This window comes from Nycticebus coucang, chromosome 4 (genome assembly GCF_027406575.1).
Source record: "Nycticebus coucang isolate mNycCou1 chromosome 4, mNycCou1.pri, whole genome shotgun sequence".
NCBI classification, from domain to species: domain Eukaryota; kingdom Metazoa; phylum Chordata; class Mammalia; order Primates; family Lorisidae; genus Nycticebus; species Nycticebus coucang.
In genome coordinates, this window is record NC_069783.1 from 141,743,362 (window position 1) to 141,766,481 (window position 23,120).

The window sequence follows — 23,120 nt, forward strand, 5'->3', positions numbered from 1 at the left end:
ATTGTTTCTTTGATCTCAGTGCTTGAAATTGGTCTGTTCAGGAGATCTATTTCTTCTTCTTTTTTTTAGCAGTTTTTGGCCGGGGCCAGGTTTGAACTCACTGCCTCCGATATATGGGACCAGCACCCTACTCTTTGAGCCACAGCTGCTGCCTGAGTTCTATTTCTTCTTGATTCAATCTAGGGAGAGGGTGTGATCGATCCATTGATGCATTTCCTCCTCATTGTCAAATTTCTGGGCATAGAGTTTCTTGTAGTATTCAGAGATAATTTCTTGTATCTCTGTGGCATCTGTTGTTATTTCCCCTTTATCATTTCTGATTAAGGTTACTAGATATTTTACTTTTCTGTTTCTGGTTAGTCTGGCCAAAGGTTTATCTATTCTATTTACTTTTTCAAAAAACCAACTTTTGTTTCATTAATTTTATGAATGATTTTTTTGTTTTAAATTGCATTCATCTCTGATTTAATTTTGGCTTTTTCTTTTTTTTCCTTTTTGTTTTTGAGGCAGAGTCTCACTCTGTTGTCCTGACATCACAGCTTACAGCAACCTCAAACTCTTGGGCTCAAGCAATTCTCTTGCCTCAGCCTCCCTAGTAGCTAGGACTACAGGTTCTGGCCAAAATGCCTTGCTTTTTTTTTGTTTAGTAGACCCGGGCTATGTTCAAACCCACCAGCCCTGGTGCATGTAGCCGGTGCCCTAACACCTGAGCTATGGGCACTGAGCCAGCTATTTCTTTTCTTCTGCTGTGTTTACAGTTAGATTTTTCTTCTTTTTCCAATTCCATAAGATGGATTGTGAGTGTGCTGATGCATTCAATTTCTGTTTTTCAAAAGTAGGCATCTAGTGCAATAAATTTTCCTCTCAGGATTGTTCTTGCTGTATCCCATAGGTTATCCAGTGAAGACTTGTGTCTTCATTGTTGTTATGTTTGAGGAAATTAACAATTTCCTCTTTTATCTCTTCTTGAACCCAACTATCATTCAGCAGAAGGTTGTTTAGTTTCCAAGACTTTGTGTAGAGATGAACATTTTGTTGGAGTTGAGCTTCACCTTTATAGCCTTGTGGTCTGAGAAGAGACATGGTATAATTTCTATTCCTTTAATTTTGCTGAGGTTTGATTTGTATCTTAGATTGCTACATCTATTTTGGCATATGTGCCATGAGCTGACAAGAAAAACGTATATTCTTTTGCTTTGGGATAGTGTGTTTTGTATATGTCTATTAATCCCATTTGTTCTAGGGTCACATTTAAGCCCTTTGTATCCTTGGATAGTTTCTGTTTAGAGGATCTGTCCAGTTCTGTCAGAGTGGTGTTGAAGTCCCCGACTATAATGGTGTTATGGGATATCGTATTGCTCAAAACCCTCAAGGTCTGTTTCATAAATCTGGGAGCATTTAAGTTAGGTACGTAAATATTTAAAATTGAGATGTCTTCTTATTGTATTGTTCCTTTGACCAGTATGAAGTGTTGCTTTGAATCTGCTTGTATCTGAGAATGAGATTACAACCCCTCCTTTCTTCTGATTTCCAGTTGCTTGAAACACTGTTTTCCATCCCTTAACCCTGAGTCTTAATTTGTCCTTCAGGGCTAGGTGTGTTTCGAAACTTTTTTTTTTAAGAGTTTATTTCTTTATTTTAAAATGTGGATATGCTCATTAACTAACATTTGGATATGAGAGAGAAGTTTAAGAAAATTAAAATACCCCATAATTTTTAAAAGAATTTCAGGTTAATGTGATGGTACAAACAACTAGGTCACGATATTTGAATTTGTTAGGTAGAGTCTCTCTTGTACTTGTGTACTGCACCCAAAAGGTGTGCCATAGACCTGTATGTACATCGTACCCACTCATAATTTTTTTTTGAGACAGGGTCTTGCTCTTTTGTGTGGGCTAAAGTACAATATAGTTACTATTTTGATGTTGTTCTTTATTTATTTTATCTTTTTTTTTTGAGACAGAGTTTCATCACGTTGCCCTCTGTTGTATGCGTGGCATCACAGCTCACAGCAACCTCAAACCCTTGGGCTCAAGCGACTCTTCTGTCTCAGCCTACCAAGTAGCTGTGACCACAGGACCCCACTATAATGCCCAGTCACCTTTCTGTTGCAGTTGTCATTATTGCTTAGCTGGGCCGGGCTGGGTTTGAACCCCCAGCCTCAATATATGAGTGTATGTGGCCAGTGCCACAGTCACTGTGCTACAGGTTCCAAGTCTATTTTATCTTACTTTTTATATAGCTGGGGTCTTGTTATGTTGCCCAGGCTGGATTGCAGTGTTTATTCACAGGTGTGATCACAGCATAGCATAGCCTTGAGCTCCTGGGCTCAAGCATTCCTCCTGTCTCATCCTTTTGAGTAGCTGGGACTACAGGTGCATGTCATTCTGCCCAGCTTTTCATTATTTTTTTTTAAGTACATTCATCTTAACAGAGTTGAGATTATACTGTCTGTATTGGTTTATATTTTGTTTTTTCCTAATACAACTTTAAATTGCTAAAGAAATGCCTAAGTACTCTTTTCTGTTCAGGTATTCTGTCTATTCATTAACAAATATGTACTTATGTAAATATATATATGTATGTAACTGTCGTACATACATATTCACATATGTATTCAAGACACTATGTTGAGTGCTTTGAAGAAAGTTTACTGTCTTTCAGGGCATACAGGTTGAGTATAATATAAAGCAGATCAGGAAGGATGCTCTTTTTTTTGAAGTTTAAATGACATGTCAGTTTGTTTTGTGTTACTATAAAGGAATACCTGACACTGAGTAACTTAAAAGAAAAAAGGGTCGGGCACAGTGGCTCCTGCGTATAATCCTAGCCCTCTGGGAGGCCTATGCGGGCAGATCGCTTGAGCTTATGAGTTTCAGAATAGCCTGAGCGAGTTGAGACCCCATGTCTAAAAATAGCCAGATTTTGTGGCAGGCACGTGTAGTCCCAGCTACTTGGGAGGCTGAGGCAAATGAATCACTTGAGCCAAGAGTTTGAGTTTGCTGTGAGCTATGATGCCATGGCACTCTACCAAGGGCAATAAAGTGAAACTCTGTCTCAAAAAAAAAAAAAAGAAAGAAAAGAAAAAAGGTTTAATTGGCTCAGAATTCTGATGGCTGGAAAGTTCAAGACTGGGCATCTGCCTCTGGTGGGGGTCTCATGCTGCTTCTAATCATTGGAGAAGGTGAAGGGGAGCTGGCTTGTGCAGAGAATATATGGCAAGAGGAAGCAAGAGAGAGAGAGTGGGGAGGTACCAAGCTCGTTTTACAACTAGCTCTTACAGGGACGATTAGAATAGGCAACTGTTGGCTGGTTAGCTCAGTTGGTTAGAGTGTGGTGCTAATAGAACAGGCATTCACTCAATCCTCAGTCCCCAAGGGAGGGCATTAATCTATTCATGAGAGATCTATCCCCATGATAAAAATATCTTCCATTAGGTCTCACCTTCAACATTTGCAATCACGTTTTATTTATTTATTTTTTATGAGACAGAGTCTCACTCTGTTGCCCTGGGTAGAGTGCTGTGCTGTCATAGCTCACAGCAACCTCCAACTCTTGGGCTTGAGTGACTCTTTTCCTTCAGCCTCCCAAGTAGCTGGGAGTACAGGTGCCTATAGCCATACTCAGCTGGCTTTTCTATTTTTAGTAAATATGGAATCTTATTCTTGCTTGGGCTGGTCTCAAACTCCTGAACTCAGGCAATCCACCTGCCTCAGCCTCTAGAGTGCGGGGATTACAGGCCTACCAAGTAGCTACTGAGCCCGCCACGATCAACTTTTATTTTAATACAAGATTTGGAGGGAAAAAACATCCAAACATGGGAGATGAGGAGCCCATATGGATTATCTGAACTTTGACAAAGTCTCTTTGTTTGTAGATTCCTCTCTTTGGTGCTAAGACTCTTGACCAGAGAAGTCCTGATGGACCAGTACTGAGCAAAGCTGAATTTGTTGAGAAAGTTCGTCAGAGTAACCAGGCCTGTCATGATGGAGATTTCCACACAGCTATTGTTCTGTATAATGAAGCCCTTGCTGTTGACCCTCAGAACTGCATCTTATACAGCAATAGATCTGCAGCCTACATGAAAATTCAGCAGTATGACAAGGCACTGGATGATGCAATTAAAGCACGACTTCTCAACCCCAAATGGCCAAAGGTAGAAATTTTATTTATTTTCACAGAATCTTCTGTTGTGGTTTCTTATAATATTTTAATGTAATATTGTATTGTTTCAGTGGAGTTATTAATATTTTGATAATCTGAGCTTTAGCAAAATGTAGATTGAGTTCATTGAGGTGGAAATCTAGTGAATGGCTTCCTTTTCTGTTTTGGAAGTTTGCTTTCTCTGCTCAAGTTTATTTTCCTGATGTTTGAGATTTGATTCTTTTTATTTTTAGTCAGCCTCTTTAATTTTTTTTTTTTTAATTTTTTTTTTATTGTTGCAGTTTGGTCGGGGTTGGGTTTGAACTCACCACCCTCAGCATATGGGGCCAGCACCCTACTCACTGAGCTACAGGCACCACCCAAGTCAGCCTCTTGATAGGATACATTCTAGTTATTTACACAGGTTTTGGACATCTCTTTTTGAGCAGATGTTTTACATGAGGTGTGATGATCATGTTTCTTTCCTTCAATTTAAAATAATTAATTCCCTGTCAATGACTATTTTCAAAATGGTACTTATTCAGGGAAATTTTTTGTTTTTTCTAATAAATCATTGTAATTATCTGTATCACCTTGAAGAGTGCAAGGCTTAAGTTGTTACTTTTGTTTTGTATATACTTTATTTTCAATGTGCCTACTCCCAGCCTAGCCCCTAGTTTATTTTATAAACAATTTAAGATGTGCCTAAAGCTGATGGGGAGGGTTGGAGGGAGCAAATGGGGAAATGTAGGTCAGAGGATATAAAGTTGCAGATATGTAGGATGCATACGGCTAGAATAGTGATTTTCAACTTTTTAAAATTTTTTAGACAGAGTCTCATTTTGTGGCCCTTGGTAGAGTATCATGGCATCATAGTTCATAGCAACTTCTAACTCTTGGGCTCAAGCGATTGTCTTGCCCCAACTTGCCAAGTAGCTGGGACTACAGGTGCCTGTCACAATGCCCAGTTGTTTTTAAAGGTGAGGTCTCGCGCTGGCTCAGGCTGGTCTCCAACCTAAGAGCTCAGGCAATCCACCTGCCTTGTCCTCCTAAGTGCTGGGATTGCAGGCATGAGCCACCACGCCCGGCTTTTTGTCAACCTGTTTTTATCTCATGGCATACTTGAGATAAAATGGCACACTTGAACCTGAAGTTAAACTTCTGTGGCACACTTAAATTATGTAGATCAAAAATAAAGTAAAGAAAATGAATATACTTACTGTGCTTGGAATGTCTTTCAAATCTAATTTAATTAGTGATCTATAAAAATTTTCACAGCATATCTAAGATTTGCTCATGGCATTCCAGTGTCCCCTGGCATACTGGTTAAAAATCACTGATCCAGAGACTTGAGGACTTAAGAACTAGAGTCAATTATACTGTATCATATTCCAGATAATTGCTAAGAGAGTAGATTTTTGGTGGTCTTACTACACACACACACACACACACAGGGTTACTATGTGAGATGATGAATGGGAGGTTTGACAAGTTCATGAACTTGTCCTAGAAAAAGTGTTACGTACCTCATTGCTGCTATCAGCAGGGTCACCTTTGAAGTACTCCCCCAGGGAAGCTGTGCACTGACACAAGCACTGAATCCACCCTTCAGCGCAGTTTTGGAACTCTTTTTCTTGAATGTCCATAGGGCTGTCCTTATATTATCCTTAATGTCCTGAATGTCATCACAGTGCCTTCCTTTCAATATTTCCTTTATTTGGGGGCAAAGAAAAAGAAAAACGTCATTGGGGGATAGATCAGGTGAGTAGCAAGGTGTTCCATTGTAGTTATTTGTTTACTGGCTAAAAACTCCTTCACAGGTTCAGCACCCATTGCTCAGTGGTTAGGGCGCCAGCCACACACACCGAGGCTGGTGGGTTCAAAACCTGGGCCTGCTAAACAACAATGACAACTGCAACCAAAAAATAACCGGGTGCTGTGGTGGTCGTCTGTAGTCCCAGCTACTTGGGAGGCTGAGGCAAGAGAGTCGCTTAAGCCCAAGAGTTTGAGGTTGCTGTGTGCTGTGATGCTATGGCACTCTACTGAGGGCGACATACACTCTGTCTCAAAAACAAACAAACAAACAAACAAACAAACAAACAAAAATACCCCCTCACAAACAGTGCTGCGTGAACTGGTGTATTGTCATGATGCAAGAGCCATGAGTTGTTGGTGAAAAGATCAGTTTGATTTTGTCCACATTTTCACATAGACATTTCTGTACTTTCAAATAGTAAACTTGGTTAACTGTCCATTGGTACAAATTCATAATGAACAATCCCTCTGATACAAAATAAATTTAACAATATCATTTTGACTCTTGATTTGGACTGACAGAACTTTGACTGACTTCCATTGTGCATTTTGACACTTGGTTTCAGGGTCATGTTGGTACACTCATGCTTCGTCACCAGCGATAACACGGCACAAAACATTTTCTCGCCTCTGCTAAAGGTTTTGGGAAACTTCGACTTTCTTGTGTTTTGTTCATTGGTGAGCTCCTTCAGGATCATTTTTGTGCATACCTTTCTCATGCCAAAATTTTCAGTTAAGATTTTCCTGTTTCTCTATCATTGGTCTAGCAGACCAATGTTTACTTGGTCTGCTATGTTTCTCACAGTCAGCTGATGATTTTGACACACAATTGAATGATTTTTTCATTTTCATCAGTTCTGTTCATTACTGGCTGCCCTGACTTCTCTTCGTCAGTGATGCTTTCTCTGCCCTCAGAAAAGTGTTTAATTCATCTGTATATTGCCATTTTCTTCATGGTCTTATCCCCATAAACTTGGACTAACATATTCCTGATTTCACTTCCAGTCTTGCCAGGCTTAACAAGAAATTCAATGTTTGTTTATTCCTCTAATTCAAGCTCCAGCATTCTTGTTATGGCACAGAAAAATATACCGCGACAATAATGAACACTACTCAGTAAGACACTGCCACAGGTTGACACAACCACAGCTGTGAGACACTGATATACCAAGGTTATAAAACCTTACTGAGTTGTTTATAGAGTGTTGCCAATATAAGTGCATGGGGCAGGTTTGCAAACTTAATTGTCAGAGCTTACATTTTAATTTGTTTGACTCCAGTTAACCATTTTACTATGTATAAGTATATAAAAAATCTTATTGCATACCTTATATATATATATACATCCCCAAAAGATGTGACTGAAGTATTTTAGATATTTTCTATAGAACCTCAAAGCCATTTGGTCCCATTTTTAGTTTTCTATTCTGTTGACAAAGAATAATGGTTATTTCCTAGAAATTTAATATAGGTTCTTACTGTTTTATTAGTAATATGTCATAATACTTTATCCTTTTTACTCTGGGAGATCTTTTTTGGCCTTTTTCAGTGGAATTTTCTTTTTCTTTTTCTTTCTTTTTTTTTTCCTTTTTTTTTTTTTGAGACTGTCTCAAGCTGTCACCCTGGGTAGATTGTTGTGGTGTCACAGCAACCTCCAACTCTGGGGCTTAAGAGATTTTTTTGCCTCAGCCTCCCAAGTAGCTGGGACTACAGACACCCGCCACAACTCCTGGCTATTTTTTTGTTGTTGTTGCAGTTGTCATTGTTGTTTAGCTGGCCCAGACTGGGTTCTAACCTGGCAGCCTTGGTGTATGTAGTTGGCTCCGTAACCACTGTGCTACGGGCGCAGAGCCCTTTCAGTGGAATTTTCAATATTGCTACTGCCTCATAAATTGTTTACTATTCTGTAATTCCCTAGATAATTTCTTCAAAAAATTTTTTTTAATTAAATCAAATTAATATGCGGGTACAATTTTTAGGTTACATTGTTCTCACTTCCAGGGTAAAGTTCCATTTGTAGAAGAGCCCCTCACCCAGGGGGCGTGTTATACACCCTCACAATGTGCATAGTAGGTGAGATCCCTCCCTCTGCCAAACTTCCTCCTCCTCCTCCCCCCTCCTGCTACCCTCTATCCCCAAACTGGACTATATTAGTGTTTTATTGTTCTTATGAGCATGTAATTGTTTATATATTGATTTCATATTAGTATGGAGTACATTGGATATATATTTTTCCATTCTTGCGATATTTTACTAAGAAGAATGTATTTCAACTCCATGCAGGTAAATGTAAAAACTATAAAGTCGCCATCTTTTTAAATGACTGAATAATATTTCATGGAATGCGTATACCACTTATGCATATACTGGACTATATTAGTGTTTTATTGTTCTTATGAGCATGTAATTGTTTATATATTGATTTGATATTAGTATGGAGTGAGTACATTGGATATTTATTTTTCCATTCTTGTGATAGTGATATTTTACTAAGAAGAATGTATTTAAATTCCATCCAGTTAAATGTAAAAGCTATAAAGTCTTTATCTTTTTTAATGGCTGAATAATATTCCATGGTATTCATATACTAAAGTTTGTTGATCCATTCATGGAAATAATTTTTTTTATAACTATAATTATTATAAATGAAACAAAAACTATTTAGAAATATTGTATTAGCATCATTTGGGAGTTGGAATGCTATTTTCAAAGGACACACCTAGGTCACTTTCCTGCTCCTCTTATTTTTTTTTTTTTTAAGAGAGAGTCTCATATGTTGCCCAAGCCTAGAGTGAAGCAGCCTCATCATAGCTCACTGGAACATCAAACTCCTGGTCTCAAGCAATCCTCCTGTCTCAGCCTCCCAAGTAGCTAGGACTACAGGCATGCAGCACCACACTCAGCTAAGTTTTTTCTAGAGAGGGTCTCACTATGTTGCACAGTCTGGTCTTGAACTCCTGGCCTCAAGCTATCCTTTCCCCTCAGCCTCCCAAAGTGGTGGGATTATAGATGTTAGCCAGGTGCCGTCTTACATCGATTTTTTTCAATAAAAGTTATACTGAGTGTGCCTGTCTTTCCTTCTCCTCTCTCTCTTCCACCTCTGCCACTCCTGAAACAGCAAGAGTTTCTCTTCCTCCTCAGCCTACTCAATGTGAAGATGACACGGATCTTCATTTCTTCAATCAATAAACATATTTTTCTTCCTTATGATATATATATTTTTTATACAGAGTCTCACTTTTGTTGCCCTCAGTAGAGTGCTGTAACATCGCAGCTCACAGCAACCTCAAACTCTTGGGCTCAAGCAATTCTCTCGCCTCAGCCTCCCAAGTAGCTGGGACTATAGGTGAAAGTTTGGCTTTGAATAAATCTCTTTACCTCTTTGAAATTAAGATAAATGGGGTTAATAATACCTATCTTGGAAGGTTATTATTTAAGAATTAGAGATAATTTGTTACTTTTACAAAGATGTTTGATAAGTACCAGCTATAATTGTGACATTTTTAGTGAAAGTTCAAATCAGTTGATTATTCTAGTAAGACTTGGCCTCCCCTCTCTACAACTTTGGTTGATTCAATGAGCCTTATAAATATACAGTGTTTAATTTTCAAATTAAGTGTCAATTTTTTTCCTTTTTTTCTTTTTTGAGACAGATTCTTACTGTGTCACCCTTGGTAGAATGCCATGGTGTCACAGCTCACAGCAACCTCCAAGTCTTGGACTTAAGCGATTCTCTTGCCTCAGCCTCCCAAGTAGCTGGAACTACAGGTGCCCACCACAACACTCAGCTATTTTCTTGTTGCAGTTGTCATTGTTTAGCTGGCCTGGGCCGGGCTTGAACCTACCTGCCTCAGTGCGTGTGCTGGTGCTGTAACCATTGTGCTACAGGCGCCGGGCCTCTTTTCCTTTTTTTTTTTTTGAGACAGAGTCTCACTATGTTGCCCTTGGTAGAGTGCTGTGGCATCACAACTCACAGTAACCTCAAACTCTTGGGCTGAAACAATTCTTGCCTCAACCTCCCAAATAGCTGGGACTATAGGTGCCTGCCATAATGCCTGGCTATTTTTTTGTTGCAGTTGTCATTGTTGTTTAGCTGGCCCAGGCCAGGTTTGAACCTACCATCTTTGGTGTATGTGGCTATTGTGGTAACCACTGTGCTACTGGCGCCAAGCCCTCTTTTCCTTTTTTTTTGATCCACTCATCTCGTGTCCTTTCTATGTTTGTGATCTTTAAACCTTTTTTTTTTTTTTTTTGGCTGTGTTAGGTCCACTTTTTCCTGTCACTTCTAAAAAAATGGCCAAAAAACTGTAGTTTTATATTTATTTATTTGTTTATTTATGAGACAGAGTCTCACTTTGTTGTCACCAACTCTTGGGCTCAAGTGATTCTCTTGCCTTAGCCTCTCGAGTAGCTGGGATTATAGGTGTCTGCCATAATGCCTGGCTTTTTTTTTTTTTGGAGACGGGGTCTCGCTCTAGCTCAGGATGGTCTCGAACTCCTGAGCTCAATCCACCCACCTCGGCTTCCCAGAGTGCAGGATTATAGGTGTGAACTATTGTGCCTGGCCTAAAATTGTACTGTTAGCTGGGGTTAGTGGCTTGCATCTGTAATCCTAGCTACTGAGGAGGCTGAGGCAAGAGGTCTACTTGAGCTTAGGAGTTTGAGACTAGCTTGGGCGACAGGGAGACTGCATCTCTTCAAAAATATACTTTTACCATTATAGGTGAAGAATCAGCCTTACAGGATAATTTCTATTGAGTGTTTTCTGATTTTTCACCTTATAATAAAGTTATTATTTCTTTAAAATTTGCATTAACATTTCAGCTCCGTATGTAGCTTTAAGCAAACCTAACTTAGAAACATCTATAAATACATAAAATGTAGAGTTCACTATTAAAATCATAATAGGATCTTTCTAAAAAGTATGGCAATGAAATTATTAAGAAAATGTTACTACTGCATAAAAATATATCATTTTATAAAAACTTGATTTTATACTTATTTTCCTAGGAATACACTCAGATATAAGAAGATTTTCTTACACTCTTTTGTCATAAAAATAGACATATTTGGTAAAATTTGATTAATGATTTTTTCTTTTAATTTTGACTTTTCTAACTCTGGCTTTTTCTTTATAGTGCTTTGCTTTTATAAAATCTTTCTTTGAAATGTTATTGTTATCTAGGCTGATGTGGGAAAAGCTACTTTCCAATTTCTTTTTCCTTAAGCATTAATATTTTATGTAAAGATTCAAATATTTCAGAGATTACATGGAGAGTCTTTTATTCATGTCAGTTTTGTCTGCATGAAAGAATGATTTTGTTGTGATAGATGCTGCAAAAGAGCCATGAAGAAAGCACTATGAGAACACCCCAACATCAGTAAGTCCAGTCGTGTTCCTAAGCTGTAATATCTTATTTCAACTGCTTGGCAAATGGTTTTTCTTTGACTTGGTTTTACATTTATTCTTTTTATGTCCTGTTTAAAAAATCTTTGTGTTACTCAGGGTTGCAAAGATTTTCTTCTAGAATTTTTATAATTTTTACCTTTAGGCATATAATTTTTATTTATTTATTTATTTTTTATTAAATCATAGCTGTGTACATTAATGCAGTCATGGGGTACAATGTGGTGGTTTTATATACAATTTAAATATTTTCATCAAACTGGTGAAAATAGCCTTTATGGCATTTTCTTAGTTATTGTGTTAAGACATTTATATTGTACTTATAGTAAGTTTCACATGTACCCTTGTAAGATGCCCTATAGGTGTGGTCCTACCAGTTACCCTCCCTCCACCCATCCTCCCTTCCCTTTCCCCTTTCCCCATATTCTTGGGCTATAATTAGGTTAAAGCTTTCATATGAAAGCTGTACATTAGTTTCATAGTAGGGCTGAGTACATTGGGTACTTTTTATTCCATTCTTGAGATACTTTGCTAAGAAGAATATGTTCCAGCTCCATCCATGTAAACATGAAAGAGGTAAAGTCTCCATATTTCTTTAAGGGTGAATAATATTCCATGGTGTACATATACCACAATTTATTGATCCATTTGTGGGTCAGTGGGCACTTGGACTTCTTCCATGACTTAGCAATTATGAACTGGGCTGCAATAAACATTCTGGTACAAATATCTTTGTTATAGTGTGATTTTTGGTCTTTTGGATATATACCTAGTAGAGGAATTGTAGGATCGAATGGCAGGTGTAATTTGTTTTGAGTTAATTTCTCATACTGTGTGAGATAAGGTTTATTTTTTTTCCTATGTAGATAGCCATAATCTGGTAACATTGGTTTAATAGACTATCCTTTCCCCATTGAATTATCTTGGCATCTTTGTCAGAAGCCATTTGATCATGTAAGTGTGGAGCTATTACTAGGTTCTCTATTTCATTGATTTATGGAGCCATTTTTTTTTTTTTTTTAAAGACACATGGTCTCGCTCTGTCACTCAGGATGAAGTTCAGTGGCACAATCCCTAGTCACTGCAGCATTGAACTCCTGGGTCAACCAAACCTTCCACCTCTCACCTCAGATTCCTGAGTAGCTGGGACTATGGTGTATGCTACCACACCCAGCTATTTTTATTTTTATTTATTTATTTTTTTGAGATAGAGTCTCACTTTATTGCTGTGGGTAGAGTAGTGCCATGGCGTCATAGCTCCCAGCAACCTCAAACTCTTGGGCTTGGTGATCCTCTTGCTTCAGCCTTCTAAGTAGCTGGGACTATAGGCACTCATTAAAATGCCTGCCTAATTTTTCCGTTTTTGGCAGAGATGGGGTCTCACCCTTGCTCAGGCTGGGCTTGAACTCCTGAGTTCAGGCAGGCCTCCTACCTTGTCCTCCCAGAGTGTTAGGATTACGGGCATGAGCCGCTGCTCCTGGCCTTGTTCATTAACACTTAACCATACTTAGTGATGCTGTTGATTTTGCATCTACCATTTCATTATTTTTTATTTGTTTTCTCTATTCTTTATTTTTTGTTCTTCCGTTGTTCTTTCTCTGCCATTTATTGGAGTGTCTGAATACTTTTTTTTTTTTTTTTGAGACAAAGTCTCACTATGTCTTCCTCGGTAGAGTGCTATGTTGTCACAGCTCACAGCAACCTCAAACTCTTGGGCTTAAACGATTTTCTTGCCACAGCCCTCCCAAGTAGCTTGGACTACAGGTGCCTGCCACAACACCTGGCTGTTTTTTGGTTGCAACTGTCATTGTTGTATAGTAGGCCCAAGCAAGGCTCGAACCCGCCAGCCTTGGTGTATGTAGCCAGTGCCCTACTCACTGAGCTACAGATGCCAAGTCCTGAATACTTTTTAGAGTTGATTTTTTTTTTCTTTTGAGAAAGTTTTCTGCTGTTATTGATTTTGTATGGCAGGTAATTATCTTTGGGGAGAGAACTATAAATTCTGTTTCTTGAGTGGCAGCTCTGGTGTCAGTTCAGATATTTCAGTTTTTGCTGAACTGCTTTAAATTTGCATGCAGGGGTTATCTAAACATGTGGGTAGGCAGAACTTGAATATTCCTTTTGTGTTTTTTCTGAAGTTGTCTTCTCCATTGGCTAGAGTTTGTGGTTTTCTGGGTCTCTCTGATTGCCCAAGCCAGAAAGACTATTTTTTCTACAACCATTTCTGTTCCTGTCACCATTCTGAGTGTACTTGACTCTTACATCTTGAAAATGGAAACTCACTTTACAGGTCTCTTCCTCCAGAACTTGCTTGGTTTTTTTTTTCTTTTTCCACTTTCCAGTGCTTTCAGGCAGGTCTTTTTACATTATATGTAGATTTTATAGTTGTTTTCTCTGTGTGGGTGAGTCCAGTAGGATCCTACACAGTCATTACTGGAAGTGAAATTGATATTTTTTCAAGATACCTAGTTTCTTCCATGGTCAGTGGATCCTCAAAAAACTCAAGTTCCCTCTTTGGACCAGGTAACTTTCTCAATGTTTTAAGTTCTCTTCCAGTTAGCTAGTTGCGTATATTTAGTATCTTTTTCTTTATCTTTCTGTAGTTTTTGCATCAAATTGGTCAATGATTCCTCTGTACACTTTCTTAAATATATTCCACGTATATCTTTTTTTTTTTTCTGCATAGTCTTGCTCTTGTCACCCAGGCTAGAGTACAATGGCATTGTCATAGCTCACTGCAACCTCAAACTCCTGTCTCAGCCTCCTGAGTATCTGGGTCTACCGGCGTGTGCCATCACATCCGGCTCATATTTCTATTTTTAGTACAGACTGGGTTTCCCTTTTACTCAGGCTAATCTCAAACTCCTGAGCGCAAGTGATCCTCTTGCCTCAGTGTTTCAGAGGGCTAGGATTTATAGGTTTGAGCCGTCACACCGGACCAATATTTTCCACATGTATCTTACACACTTTATTTTCATGGCCAGTATTATACTCCCCATTTTTACAGTTTTATTCTTACTTTGTTGTGATAACCTTTTGTAACACTGTTCTCCTTAAAAGCTTTCTGTTGCTCAGTTTTGCGAATTGAATTGATAATAAGACTCTGCACAAGTGGTCATGTTTTTTCCTTCTTGCTACTTTGTTGAAAAACCTCTTCTACTTTTTTCCTTCGTCTTTGTTTATGTTGGTTAATGTACCATGATAACTGAAAGTTGAACTGTGTTGTTAAGGGACTGAAGTTATTTAACTGTGATTACTGAAATTCATGAACAATGTACATGTGAAGTGAGGGCTTCTGGTAATTTGGAGTTGGGTCTAGTTTTCTCCCTCTTGATTAGCTAATGTTTTTGACAGCTTGCTGTTTTCCCATTTGTATAATGGGTTAATAGCACATACCTTGAAGGGTTATAGTGTGGATTAAATAAAATGTTATATATTTAGCACAGTTTTTCATATACAATTTATTTAATATATGATAGTTATTAATGATGATCATGATGGTGATGATGTTAGAAATACACACATACACACAGTGTTTTTATTAAAACCAGTTCTTTGGGGGGCATTTTTCTTGCTCTTATAATAATCTTTGTAATCTTCTGAATCCTTCTAATTCCTGCTGATCAGTTTTTAAAAGATGTAGTGATGCCCGAAGGGATAAAGTACTCCATTAAGATATGTATATTGCAGAGAGAAGAGGAAGAATTATTTTTCACCACATACATAGGACATGTGCTTTTTGAATAGTTTATCAGATCATATTGTTTTTTTATATGTGCAATATTTTATTTTAATTAAAATGTATTGGTCATTTACTATAGGTAAGCAGTTTTGCTGCTGTGTTCTCTGGCAACAATATTCAGTTGAGTTTTCTTGTTTTCTTTTTGTTAATTTGGCATATTGATCCTTTTCATTGTTTTGGTATTCTACCTCTTTGCTATGATTTATAAAAAAAAGGAAATGTGTTGTTCATCTGCACTTGCATAGATTAGCTTTTTATCTGTAACATATTACTGCAGAATTTAGCAGTGTTTTCAGCTGAGTGGCTCTTGTTGTCTGTGCTGGTCCAGCTGATCTCTACTGTACTTGCTTATGTGTCTGAGGTCAAGTAGAACTTTGGTTGTTGGTTGGATCATTGAGGGCAGTTTTAGTCACGTTTCTGGCAGTTGCTGTGCGGTTGGCCAGTAGAACAGTGGCATCTGGAGAGTGTATTCTTATTGTCCAGCAGATTTTCTAGGTTCTTTCATATGGTGGTTGTAGGAATCTAAGACCTGTAAGAGAATGCAAACACAGTTGCGTGGCATTTATTTATTTATTTTTGAGACAGTTTCACTATATCGCCCTTGGTAGAGTGCCATGGCATCACAGCACACAGTAACCTGAAACTCTTGGGCTCAAGCGATTCTCTTGCCTCAGCCTCCCAAGTAGCTGGGATTACAGGTGCCCGCCACAACGCCTGGCTATTTTTTGTTGCAGTTGTCATTGTTGGTTAGCTAGCCCGGGCTGGGTTCGAACCCACCACCTTCGGTGTATGTGGCTGGCGCCGTAACCACTGTGCTATGGGCACCAAGGCATGTGTGGTATTTAAAAAGTCTGTTTGTACTATGTTTCTTATTGTCCTGTAGGCCAATGCAATTCACATAGTCAGCCTTAGAACAGAAGAAAATAATTTGTAGCCATTCTTATAATTTACCTTAGCATATTTTTGTCAGATTGTATGTATACTGTAGTACATAGTCATGTACCTTAGAATATGTTATTTCTCTTTTAATTATATCTACTCTAGTTTGACTTTTAAATCTTTTATGTTTCTGTTCTAGAATTTTCTTGAATCACATTTTTTTTCAGGTAAGTCAGTTATAAAGTAGTTATTGGGAGTTACAGAAGTAGTTGTGTTCTTCAAGGGTATTACGGGAAGAAAATCCAAAGGAATGGTGAATTTTCATGTGGTATAACACTATATAAGAGAAGATTTCACATTAGGATTTTCCTATTAATTTTGAAGCACATCATAAAATACCTCCTCTTTTGGCATGGATTTAAAGCTCTTCATGTATTCTCATTCATTGATTATACCTGATGACAGAAATCCTATCATCAGGTATAATACATCAGGTATAATACTGTACATTCTGTAGAGTCAGTTATCTGTCAGCTATTATATATAATGATAGAGTTATATGTAAGAAAAACTGGTTAAACTTATCTTGGCCTCATGTTTCTCTTTGGTTTGTATAGTATTATAATAATGAAATGTAATAGTTTTTATTGAATGCTTATTTACCACATGATTGTTTGAATCCTTTTACTTGTGGTAGCAATTTTACACTCACAGTAATCTTATGAAGTAGATACTATTTTTATTCCAACCTTACAAAAGAAAATATTTATAGTTAAGGGGAGATTAAATAACTTGTCTAGGACATCAGTTAGTAACTAGAAGAGTTAGCCTTAACCTAGGTCTATGTGATTCTAAGTCTGATACTGAAGAATTTGTCCTTAATCACTATACCAGAGGGTGGTGCCTGTAGCTCAGTTGGTAGGGCGCTGGCCACAAACACCTAGGCTGGTGAGTTTGGCCCTGGCCAGCTTAAACATCAGTGACAACTGCAACAAAAAAATAGCTGGGTGTTGTGGTGGGTGCCTGTAGTCCCAGCTACCTGGGAGGCTGAGGCAAGAGAATCACTTAAGCCCAAGAGTTGGAGGTTGCTGTGAGCTGTAATGCTACAGCACTCTACCCAGGGCAACAGCTTGAGACTCTGTCTTAAAAAAAAAAAAATCACTATACCATACTACTACACTGGACAAAGGTATCTATCACTTAAGAATTCAGAATTCTGGGCAGCACCTGTGGCTTAAGGAGTAGTGCGTCAGCCCCAGGTTCAAACCTTGCCCCAGCTAAAAAAAAAAAAAAGAATTCTCTATCAAGTTCTAACACTTGATATGTCTATATGATGTTGCAAAGACTATACAATTTCATTTTCCTATAACAGAAACCATAGCCTGAGATTGCAATTATTTGCCTTTTCCTTGATATTAAAAGTAAATAGGCTGGGCACCCAGTGCTCACATCTGCCTGTAATCCTAGCATTCTGGAAGGCTGAGGCAGGAAGATTGCTTGAGGCCAAAGTTTTAGACCAGTCTGAGCAAGAACTAAACCCTGTTCCTGCAAAAAGTAGAAAAGTTTATCCAGGTATGGTGGCATGTGCCTATAGTCTCAGCTACTCATGAGGCTGAAGCAGGAGGATTTCTTGAGCCCAGGAGTTTGAAGTTTCAGTAAGCTAAGTTTCTGTCACCCAGGTGACAGAGTGAGGCTCCATCTCAAAGAAAAAAAAAAAGAAATAAAAATGTAAGCAAAATGCTTACAAGATTTGGACCTTAATAATAGAAATGTATAGTATATGTTTTGGCTAGGTGCTCATAGCACAGTGCTTATGGTGCCAGCCACATACACCAGGGGTAGCAGGTTTGAACCTGGCCCAGGCCAGCTAAACAACTGCAACAAAAAAATAGCCGGGCACTGTAGTCCCAGCTACTTGGAAGGCTAAGGCAAGAGAATTGCTTACGCCCATGAGTTTGCAGTTGCTGTGAGCTATGACGCCACAGCGCTCTACCGAGGGTGACATAGTGAGACTCTGTCTCAAAAAAAAAAAAAATGTTTTTAAGCTGCATTTTTATAGATACTTTTGATACTTTTTATAGATACTTTTTAATAGTGTTCTTATTAGACAGTTTTGGGGTGTAAGTGCTTTTTATAGTTTTAATTCATTTCTTTAACAAATATTTATCAAGCATTTTTATGTGCTAGGCGCTGTTTAAAACATACTGATTCAGCCACAAACAACATAGAGTGAGATTCCAACTTACATTCTAGTGGGGATAAGCAGAAAATAAATGAAGTAATAAATACATATGAAAATGTCTGAAAATGATAAGTGCTCTGAAGATAATTTAAAACTTACTAAAGTGAAGGAGGGTACTGAGGCTAGAGAATGACAGGATTATGGAAGACTTTATGGGAAGAGAAGATTCAGATGGGACCTAAAGGAGCTAGCTGTGAAGATAGGGGCAGAGTGCGTTCTAGGCAGAGTAGACAGCTGGTTTGAACTTGGCTACTTGAAGAAAACAGCTTGATGCCCAGGAGAGCACAGTGAGTGAGTAAGAAGGAGATGGTAGGGGATGAGATTGTTGAAGTAGGCAGGAGCCTGGGAATATAGTGCCTTTTTAGACATTGTAAAGTGGTAATATTTTATTCAAAGGCTGATGAGATGTCACTGAAAGTTTTTAACTAGTGGGATGATATATTTAATTTATGGTCAGTCCATTTAAAGTTTATAAGTATGTTGTTTAATTTTCACATATTGGTGATGCTCCAAAATTTCCTTCTGTTATTAATATCAAATTTCATTGTTTTGTGGTTGGAGAAACTTACTTTGTCTGATATTAATTCTTTTAAATTTAGTAAGACTTGTTTTATCTTTTACCATACGGTCTATCGTCAGGTTTGCCCTATGTACACTTAAGAAGAATGTGTGTTCTGAAAAAACAAATTTTCAGAGTTGGGTGGGAAGTTGTATAGATGTCTGTCAGATCTAGTTAGTTTATAGTGTTGTTCAAGTCTTTTCTTTTTTGTTGATATTCTGAATGGTCCTATCCTTTAATGAAAGTGGAGTATTGGAGATTCCAGTTATTGTTGAATTTTCCATTTCTCCCTTCAATTCCGCCAGTTTTTGATTCATGTATTTTGGGGGTTCTGTTGTTAGGTGCATATGTTTTTATAATTGTTATGTTTCTCTCAAAGAGTGATCCTTTTATCATTACAAATGCCCTTCTTTGTTTCTACTAACAATTCTTGTCTTAAAATCTAGACACTCGACTAGACACTCGTCTAGTCATTCCAGCTCTTTTTTGGTTACTATTGCACTTATCTAGTATGTCTTTTTCCATATTTTTCAGTCTGTTTTTGTCTTTGAAACCAAAATATCTTGTAGACAGCATATATAGTCACGTCATGTTTTCAAAATCCATTCTACCGATCACTGCTTTTTTTTCTTTTTTTCTTTTTTCTGTTTTTTTTTTGAGATAGGGCCTCACCCTGTCACCCAGATTGGAGTGCATTGGCACAACGATAGCCCACTGCATCCTTAACTTCTACACTTAAGGGATTGGAGTTATAGGCACGAGCCACTGTGCCTGACCAGTATGTGGGGAATTCTTGGTTGACATTCTTTTTCAGTCTTTTGAACAGGTCATCCCACTGCCTTTTGGACTCCATGGTTTCTGATGAGATGTCTACTGTTAACATACAGTCACTTTGCTCTTGATATTTTCAAAATTCTCTTCTTGATTTTGGCTTTTTTGGCCATTTGAAAATCATGTGTGTAGATGTGGATTTCTTTGAATTTATCCTCCTTGAGATTCCCTGAGCTTCTTGGAGGTGTAATGTTTTTGTAAAATTTGTGAAGTTTTCTTCAGCCACTGTTTCTTCATATATTCTTTTGTCCCTTTCTCATTCTTCCTGTCGTTCCTGGAGTTCCATTATACATATGTTGGTATGTTTGATAGTGTTCCACTGTTCTCTGAATTTCTGTTCATTTTCTTTCTGTTCTTCAGAAATTGGATAATTTTTTTCTTTGTCCATTTGAATTTGGTCTGGATTCCCTCTAATGAATTTTATATTTTAGTTACTGTAGTTTTTATTTTTTGTTCCAGATTTATATAAGGTTACAAACTATCAGGTTATATTATTTGTGTTTGTTAGGTGAAGTCCAAGTTGTAGTTGAGTCCTTCACCCAGGAAGTGTGCTGTACACATTGTGCCCATAAGGTGATATCACACCAAATCCTCTCCCTTTTTCCCTCCTCCCCCCTACTTGATTGTGATTGTTTTTTCTCATGTGGGCATGTAGTATTCATCTACTGGTTTCATATTAGTATTGAATACATTGGATACTTGCTCTTTCATTCTTATGGTGCTTAGGAAGATGTTTTCCAAATCCATCCAAGTAAATACAAAAGATGTAAAGCCTTCATCTTTGTTTATGGCTGAATAATATGCCATAATTTATTATTCATTCATGAGTTGGTGGCCACTTTGGTTACTGTAGTTTTTTTTATTTTTATTTTTTTATTGTTGGGGATTTGTAGAGGGTACAATAAGCCAGGTTACTGGCTTTTTGCATTTGTTAGGTGAAGTCCCTCTTGCAATTGTGTCTTGCCCCCAAAAGGTGTGGCACACACCAAGGCCCCACCCCCCTCCTTCCTTCCCTCTATCTGCTCTTCCTTTCCCCACACCTCCCTCCTTTCTCTCTCTGGGTTACTGTAGTTTTTATTTTCAGATTTCCTTAGGGATTTTTTTTTTTTTTTTTTGGAGACAGAGTTTTGCTATGTTGCCCTCAGTAGAGTGCTGTGGCATCACAGCTCACAACAACCTCAAACTCTTGGGCTTAAGCGATCCTCTTGCCTCAGCCTCCCGAGTAGCTGGGACTACAGGCGCCCGCCACAATGATGGGCTATTTGTTGGTTGCAATTGCATTATTTAGCTGGCCCAGGCTGGGTTCGAACCCACCAGCCTCAGTGTATGTGGCTGGTGCCCTAACCACTGTGCTATGGGTGCCAAGCCACATTGCTTTTTTTGAAGAACAAACTTTTAGAAGTTTTTGCCATTTTGGAAGTGCTTTTCCATAATTGAATTTATGGTAAAATATAAGTAACCACTGTGAGGGAAATGGAAAGTGGGAGAGCAGAAGCAGAAGTAAGGAGACTAAGAATGATACAAACTTGGACTAGAGTAGGAGAAGTTAGGAGTAGAAATGGAGAGAAGTTGAGGGATTTGGGATATGCTTTATAAAGGCTCATTGAACTTCATTAAGTAAAAGGCTGAGCTTCATAACATTCATTATAGGTGGTGCTGTCTTCATTTTATAGGTAAGGTGAGGTTCAAGGAGACTTAAGTAATTTTCCCAGAGTCACAGAGTAATAACCAGGATTGGAGCTTCTATTTGCCTAACTCCAAATTTTCTTTTCTTTTCTTTTTTTTTTTGAAACAGAGTCTCACTTTGTTGCACTTGATAGAGTGCTGTGGCCTCATAGCTTACAGCAACTTCAAACTCTTGGGCTCAGGTGATCCTTTTGCCTCAGCCTCTCAAGTAGCTGGGACTACAGACACCTGTCAAAGTGCCCGGCTCTTTTTAGTGATGGGGGTCTTGCTCATGCTCAGGCTGGTCTTGAACTCCTGAGCTCAGACAATGTGCCTGTCTCAGCCTCCCAGAGTGCTAGGATTATAGGTGTGAGCCACCGTGCCCAGCCTCAAATTTTCTTAACAGCTCTTCATACTGCCTCATGAAATTAAAATCACTTATGAATCAAACATTCCATTCAAAATAAATATTTACATTAAAATTGACTTTCTTACATAATTATTTTTGCATAATTTTATTTTTTGTTTTTAAGAAGGTAAAAATTTAGTTATACAGAAGCTTTTTGTAGACAGTTGGCATGATAATCAGGAAAGGGTTTTTTTTTATACACAACAACTGTGATGCTTCCTACAAATTTAAGTGAAACTTAACATATTTTTTTTTCATTGCACAAACCCACTTAAAATTTATTTATTTTTTAAAATTATTTTTTATTAAATCATAACTTTGTACATTGATGCATTTATGGTGTTCAGGGTACTGCTTTGATGTGAAATGTGAAATGCTTACATTGAACTTAGTAACACATCCGTCAATTCTTTTTATTTTTTTTATTTTTCGAGAGTTTTATTATGTTGCCCTTGGTAGAGTGATATGGTGTCACAGCTCACAGCAACCTCAAGCTCTTGGGCTTAAGCGATTCTCTTGTCTCAGCCTCTCAAGTAGCTTGGACTACAGGCATCCACCACAATACCTGGCTATTTTTTGCTTGTCGTCATTTTTGTTCAGCAGACCTGGGCCAGGCTTGAACCCACCAGCTCTGGTGCATGTGGCTGGTGCCCTAACCACTGAGCCACAGGCGCCAAGCCTGAAACTTTATATTTTAAAATACAAATCCTTCTCCTCTTCTAGGTTCTCAGGTGGGGCTCCTATGGCAAAAGAGAAAAGCGTACAAATGTATTTAATGTAAGTCTTACATGACGTGAGAACTTCATAAGGAACTGAAGGCCCAAAGAAATGGTAAAAACCTGAGCATTTTGCTTGATAAAGAGTAGAAAGTTATGAAAAAATGTGATTGGGCAGAGATGAGCTAAGAGTAATAAACTGGGGAAACATATCAAGGCCCGTTTGTTTGGATTCTTGTCAGTGTGCTTCTTTCTTTGGAGATAGGAATGGTCCTTTCCCCAGGGTATACGAAGGCACTTCTTATATGAAATCTCATGACCTGCTGCAGGAGAAGGTTAGAGAGTTCTTGCATCTATCATTTCTTACATTACTGTAGCTTGACATATTTAATAAGCCAAGATGTCATTACTGTAAACTAAGACCATCAAAGCAAACTGTCACTTCTTTCCCTGTTATGGATGACTTTGTTACCAGAGCAATTGCTATTACCAATTTATCTTTGGGGATAAATGTTTTATTGTTAACATAGGCTCTTATTCCATATACCTTAAATATGTGTTTTTATAACAGGTATATAATTTGTATGCATTTGAATCTATGTTTGGGTCTTTTTGGTCAGCCTATAAATTGCACTCACACATATATAAATTTTTAAATTACAGAAGTAAGTCAAAGTTATATTTGGAAAAATTTCAAACCATAAACGTTTTC

General features: G+C 38.0%; 1 protein-coding gene across 4 annotated transcripts in view; it reads left to right on the plus strand.

The window, feature by feature from the left end:
- The window catches only part of LOC128583199 (tetratricopeptide repeat protein 28), an 882,203-nt gene that overhangs the window by 48,864 nt on the left and 810,219 nt on the right, over nt 1-23,120 (plus strand). For all 4 annotated transcript variants that reach the window (XR_008379421.1, XR_008379422.1, XM_053587214.1 and 1 more), the window contains exon 2: nt 3,878-4,156. Coding sequence is in view for 2 of the 4 variants with exons in the window: in XM_053587214.1 (XP_053443189.1) it covers nt 3,878-4,156 (279 nt within the window). In the remaining 2 variants the exon portion in view is untranslated. The remainder of the gene's footprint in view (nt 1-3,877; nt 4,157-23,120) is intronic.